The sequence below is a fragment of the Emydura macquarii genome, unplaced genomic scaffold (genome assembly GCF_026122565.2).
Source record: "Emydura macquarii macquarii isolate MOO-44397 ecotype Brisbane River unplaced genomic scaffold, CSIRO-AGI_Emac_v2 contig_3485, whole genome shotgun sequence".
NCBI lineage: Eukaryota > Metazoa > Chordata > Testudines > Chelidae > Emydura > Emydura macquarii.
This window is the reverse complement of record NW_027133622.1, coordinates 699,101-704,446: the sequence shown is the minus strand read 5'-3', so window position 1 is coordinate 704,446 and position 5,346 is coordinate 699,101. Positions and strand designations below refer to the sequence as shown.

General features: G+C 51.0%; 1 protein-coding gene across 1 annotated transcript; it reads right to left on the bottom strand.

Annotated features, from left to right (window-relative positions):
* Positions 1 to 2,398: 2,398 nt before the first annotated feature.
* On the bottom strand, positions 2,399 to 5,346 carry LOC137144794 (serine protease 27-like). Its single transcript, XM_067535283.1, has 6 exons — positions 5,289 to 5,346; positions 4,807 to 4,833; positions 4,445 to 4,607; positions 3,988 to 4,259; positions 3,342 to 3,511; positions 2,399 to 2,662 (listed from the first exon to the last, which is right to left on the bottom strand). The coding sequence occupies exons 1-6, from the start codon at positions 5,344 to 5,346 to the stop codon at positions 2,399 to 2,401; spliced, it is 954 nt and encodes a 317-aa protein (XP_067391384.1).

Sequence of the window (5,346 nt, the reverse complement as noted above, 5' to 3'; positions counted from 1 at the left end):
CCTAACATGAGTGTGTGACCTAGGAATAACACTGTGCCCATAAGGTCACTGCATAAGATGCGCCAGTAGGTGAGATTACAGAAAAATAGATCGCAATAAACTGCAAATATATTGTCTGAGACCAGGAGACACCCGACTGTAATGTCTTTAAACATCTGTACTGACCGCAGGGTACATAAATACTAATAAAAATAAGTCGAACTATGAGCAACCTATAAAAAACGGGGCACCCCAAAATTGCTGGGGTGTGGAGATACAGATAAGGGAAACAGGGCATGCATATGCATACGGTGTTAGGCATAGTTGGAATTAGAATACATATAACTCTTTTATATATAGGGTTCCCCGGCTGGGTAAAATTGGGAATATCCACAGGAAAAACCTCAGCAGGAACTGTCCCTCTGCTAATGAGTAATTGGTCAGAGGTCCATCAGACCCTGAAATACCTGTGAGGAAGTGAGGATGATTGCAGTTATAATTACTGCATAAGTTTTGTAGGATTTATACATGCATGAGTAATTGTATCTTTACTTATTACTTTAATAAAACTTGTCGTGCAGATAAGACTTTGCACTTGTCCCTGTGTCTGTGGCCATTATCCTTGGACATCGTGTGTCCCCTCCAAATATGAGAAAAGCACTGTTGCAGGGTCGGTTGAAGAGAGAGATTGAGCCGGGTGGAGTAATAAGGAGAATTTATTCGGTTACAGCTTCTCATCCACTCGTTCCCCTTTGTCTCGTGACCAACAAAGTGAGCCCTGAGTTCACTACTTTACAACTTTTTATTTAAAATAATATGTAAACACACACACTTCTACAACGTCCCATAAAATCCCTATTTGGTGATATAAATTGATATTAATGGCTGTGGGAGGCATATAATTATACCCGCCCCTGTTTGTTATTTCCCACAAAACTTGCATAGCGTATACATTTATTCTAACAGCAGGAATGACCATGAAGTCCCTTAACAAACTAGCAACAAGGGAAGAACTAGGGGGAGAGATCCCGAGCCTTCCCTAACACACATGGTGTCTGGGAAAGAAGAGATGATACTCTTTTACCACATGCTTTGTCCAGGTGGTGAGGAGAGGAATGGTTGCGGGGTGGGGGGGAATATAGCCTGCCCATATTACGATCCCGTTACCATGGTGCCTACTGGGCAGGTTTGCCCTGTTCTGGACACTGCTAAAAAGGTGCTCTGATATGCTCCCTCCTTCCCTAACTTCAAGGCTGGAAAGTTGCTGTGGTTTGCACATGATTATTGCTTGTGTAGTATATGGCCTTTTTAGCCCAAGTCCGGGGTCCCGCAAAGAACAATTCATGTTCAAAGCCTGGGCCCAACTTCCAGCCCCCCAGGAAAGTGACCCAGTGCTGACATCCTTTGTCCCCACGCCCACAAGCACCAGAGGCAATTTCACTCTGTTGAGCTTGAAACTGTTGCAACCAGAGTCAAACTCATGGTGATGCTGTACAAAATCACTAAACACATAATTAAATAAAAGGCTACAGTACAAACCCATGATATACCCACTCCTTGAATCCTGTGTGCAATTCTGGTCACTACAGCTCAGAAAAGATATACTAGCACTGGAAAAGGAACAGAGAAGGGCAACACAAATGATCACAGGTATGGAACAGCTTTCATATGGGAAGAAATAAAAGAGACTGGGACTTTTCATCTTATAAAAGAGATGACCGGGAGGATGGATATGATAGTGTTCCATAAAATCATGAGTGGTGTGGATAAAGTGAATGGGGAAGTGTTATTCACTCCTTCGCATAACACAAGAGCCAAGGCTCCTATGATGACATTAATAGGCAGCAGGTTTAAAACAAACAAAAGGAAGTCCTTCACACGACACACAGTCAACCTGTGGAACTCATTGCCAGGGGATGTTGTGAAGGCCAAAAGTGTAATTGGGTTCAAAAAGAATTAGATGAGTTGATGGAGGATAGGTCCAACAAGAGGCTATAAACCAAGGTGGTCCCTAAACCTCTGACTTCTAGAAGCTGGAGATGGATGACAGGGGATAGATCACTCGATAATTGCCCCATTCTATTCATTCCCTCTGAAGCACCTGCCATTGGACATTGTCAGAAGACAGGGAACTAGGCTAGATGGACCATTGGTCTGACCCAGTATGGCCGCTCTTATGTTCTTAGTGTAGGGTCAAAAACAGATCCCTGAGGGATCCCACCTGAAACAGCATCAGTCACACTCATAGCAACTCCCCCATCTCAGAGCAATTGGCTCCGGCTCTCTGAAAATTCAGGCAAGGGGGTGTGGCTTGTAGATCTCAGATATTCTCCTGTCTGCTTCTCACACTGCCCCCAGACAGTGTGCAGAGTTTCATTGCTGGGTGAACAAAGGGGGGTGTTCCAATGGAAGGGAGGAATCACAGTGACATCAGGAGAGTGGTGAAGAGAAGCATGGAGCTGCTGAAGGAGGGTCTGGTGTCACTCATCCCTGAGATGCAAGACCTCATGGTGCTGGCTTGGCTCCCAGAGCCCACGTGACCCCATGTCCATTCTCCGTAGGCCATCGTCCATGTATAGACACCGGGACGATTGGGCTGGCCACAGCCATCCCCCCAACTCACAATCCCCATCAGGAACCAGGTCCCGTTGTGGTCACAGGCCAGTGGCCCCCCAGAGTCACCCTACAGGGGCAAAGAAATTGGGATTAGTGAGGGCTTCCTCTCACCCTGCTCCAACCATCCAGAACCCAGCTCTTTGAGGCCCAAGGGCTATTTCATGGCCCCACCCATATATTGTGGCCACACCCTCACGAGAAGTGCACCTTCCCCCCCACCTTTCTCTGAAGGGGGCACTGGCAGCAGTATGGGATCCCCTAGTACATTCACAGCAGGAAGGGTGGCTGTGCTTTTCCTCTCCTGCCCTATGCAGAGACGCCTGCTGGGGATGGGCTTGCAGGACTCCCAGAGCAGTGGTGCTGGAAGTGCACAGCCTCCATTAAGATGCTTGGTATGTTTTCGCATCTCAGAGTGACTAGCTCAGGCTCTCTGCAGACTCAGGCAGGCCTCGATTACCTTCTAGCCACACTCACCCTCTTCTCTATGCAACCGCAAAGGTTCAACTATTACTTTAAAAAAATAAACAAAAGTTGGGGCTCTGCCCTAATCACAGGACTCCAGGAGATGGGGCCCAGGCGTGCTCCACACAGCTCTAAAAGCCAGAGCCACTTCTTCCCGCTTGAAGGAAGTCGGGTCTGGAGCTCTGTGGCTGCAGTAGCTGTCCTACATGCTGCAGGCCCTAGATGGCAACCGGGAGCCATGCTGGGTTACACATGTGTCCAGCCGAACTGCAGCCCTTCCTCACCTTGCAGGAGTCCCTCTGCCCTTCGGCGTCCCCAGCGCAGATCATGCCGGGTTTGATGGGGTCCCGGCCAATCTTTGGGTTCAGCTCAATGTTGTAGAGGGTGTTGCAGGCTGCAATGTCAATCGTCTGGACCTGAACCTCCTGCAGTGTCTGGGGGGGTGGAAGAAAGACTGGGGGGGAGGAGAACCAGGGTACTGGATCTGTCACCTCCCGCAACCTAACTCCATGCCTGACAATTCCCTGTCACTATCTACCTCCCCCACCCACTCCGCTCCTCCAAGGCCATCCCTCCACCTGCCTCTCCTCCCCATGTCCCAAGCCCCACCCCCTCATCCATATCCATACCCCTTGCTTCCATTCCCTACCTCCACACAGCTACCAGAGCTGCACCAACCCCCAACCAGTTGGTTTGATTCCTCTGTGGGAATCGAATCAGGGTCCCCCCCTGAGATCAAAGGCCAGCGCTGCAGATCAGCTGCCACAAAGATGGCGGTGAGGGATAGAGCTGATCGGGGGTACCCAGCTGGTAGGGGGCAGCAGAGAACTGGGCTGGATTGTTTCAATATGCTGCAGGAATCACAGGGCTCCAGGAGTCACAGGGCTTGTTGTGTGGAGTGATAGCACCTCCCCTTGGGGATGGTCTTACCCTCAGAGTTAGTTGCCCCCCAACCAGTGACCCAGCACGTGTAGTTGTCAGGGAAGGAGTCGGAGGGACCTGGCCAGCAGATGGGGCGAATATCATCAGAGTATTGCACTGGCTCCGTCAGCTGCACTAGGGCAATGTCAGCAGATTTCCAGGTGCTGTTGTAGTTGGGATGGATGAAGATCTGGCTCACGGGGGATGAGACCCGGCATGGGGAGGGATAGGAGAGCTGGTACTCCCCCAGGTGCACACGATAGGAAGAGACAAGGAGAGAGCTGGGAATGGGGGAGAAAAGGATGATCAAATGGCTTGCACACTCGGCTAAAAATGCAGCAGGGTCTAAGGCGGGCAGGTGGGGACCAGCCACACAGTGACACCACATGGGGATGGCTCGCCTGGCATGGATCTAGGCAGGACGTCTGTCTCTCCAGCACTGGTCCCTACCGGCCCCGTTACTTACAATTCGAAGCAATGCGCTGCTGACACAACCCACTGAGCTGAGAGGAGGGACCCTCCGCAAAGATGGTGTCCATTGCGTTGGATGCTGACCTGCCATGGCCACCGTCCTCTTAGGGCATCCCCGCCCCCAACAATTCGGCCTGAGATCCTGGGCTGGCCACACCCTGGAGGAGAACAGCGTTGACATGGCATGAGCAAAGAACAAGGAGTCCTGACCCACCGACCCCCGCCCTGCTTTTGCCCACTAGGCCCCACTCCACTCTCAGAGCGGGGGAAAGAACCCAGGAGTCCTGGCTTCCAGCGTCATCCTCATGGCACATGTCCCGTGCAGGTAAGCATGCAGTTTTGCTGTCAGTGTCTTACCTGTCTGATTCCAACTCCCCTGAGCACCTAAGGAGTGAAGACAGAGAAGGGAAAGACATTCATGTGTTTGTGTGTGTGTCTGTGTGTGTTGGGGTTGGAGGGTTATGCGCAGACATTGCTTGGACCTGAGAAGGTGAGTGGAAGGGAATGGGGGCCAGTAGCTCCACCCATAATTCCGAAGCTCCACCCATTGTCCCAGAACAGCCCGGATATCCTCAGCACCAGCCAAAATACTCAGCAGTGTTTTTATTAGATTTACCACCAGTAGGGTCAAGAATCAACAATCCCCATTGATCTGAATGGGGCGGCTCAGGACTGAATGCACAAATCCCAGCTGGATGGGCAGGGGGGTGTCTATGAAGGTCTAAGGAATTGGATCCCCTTGTTATTCACTAGCCCAATTACCTCCTCCCACAACCTGTATGTTGCTCCCCTCTCCCTGGGAGGTAGGGCTGGTCCCCACATCCTCACCCCACACTCACCCTGCAGTAGGGTCATTGCCAGCAGTGCTAGGGCCAGTGGGGAGCAGAAATGCCCCAT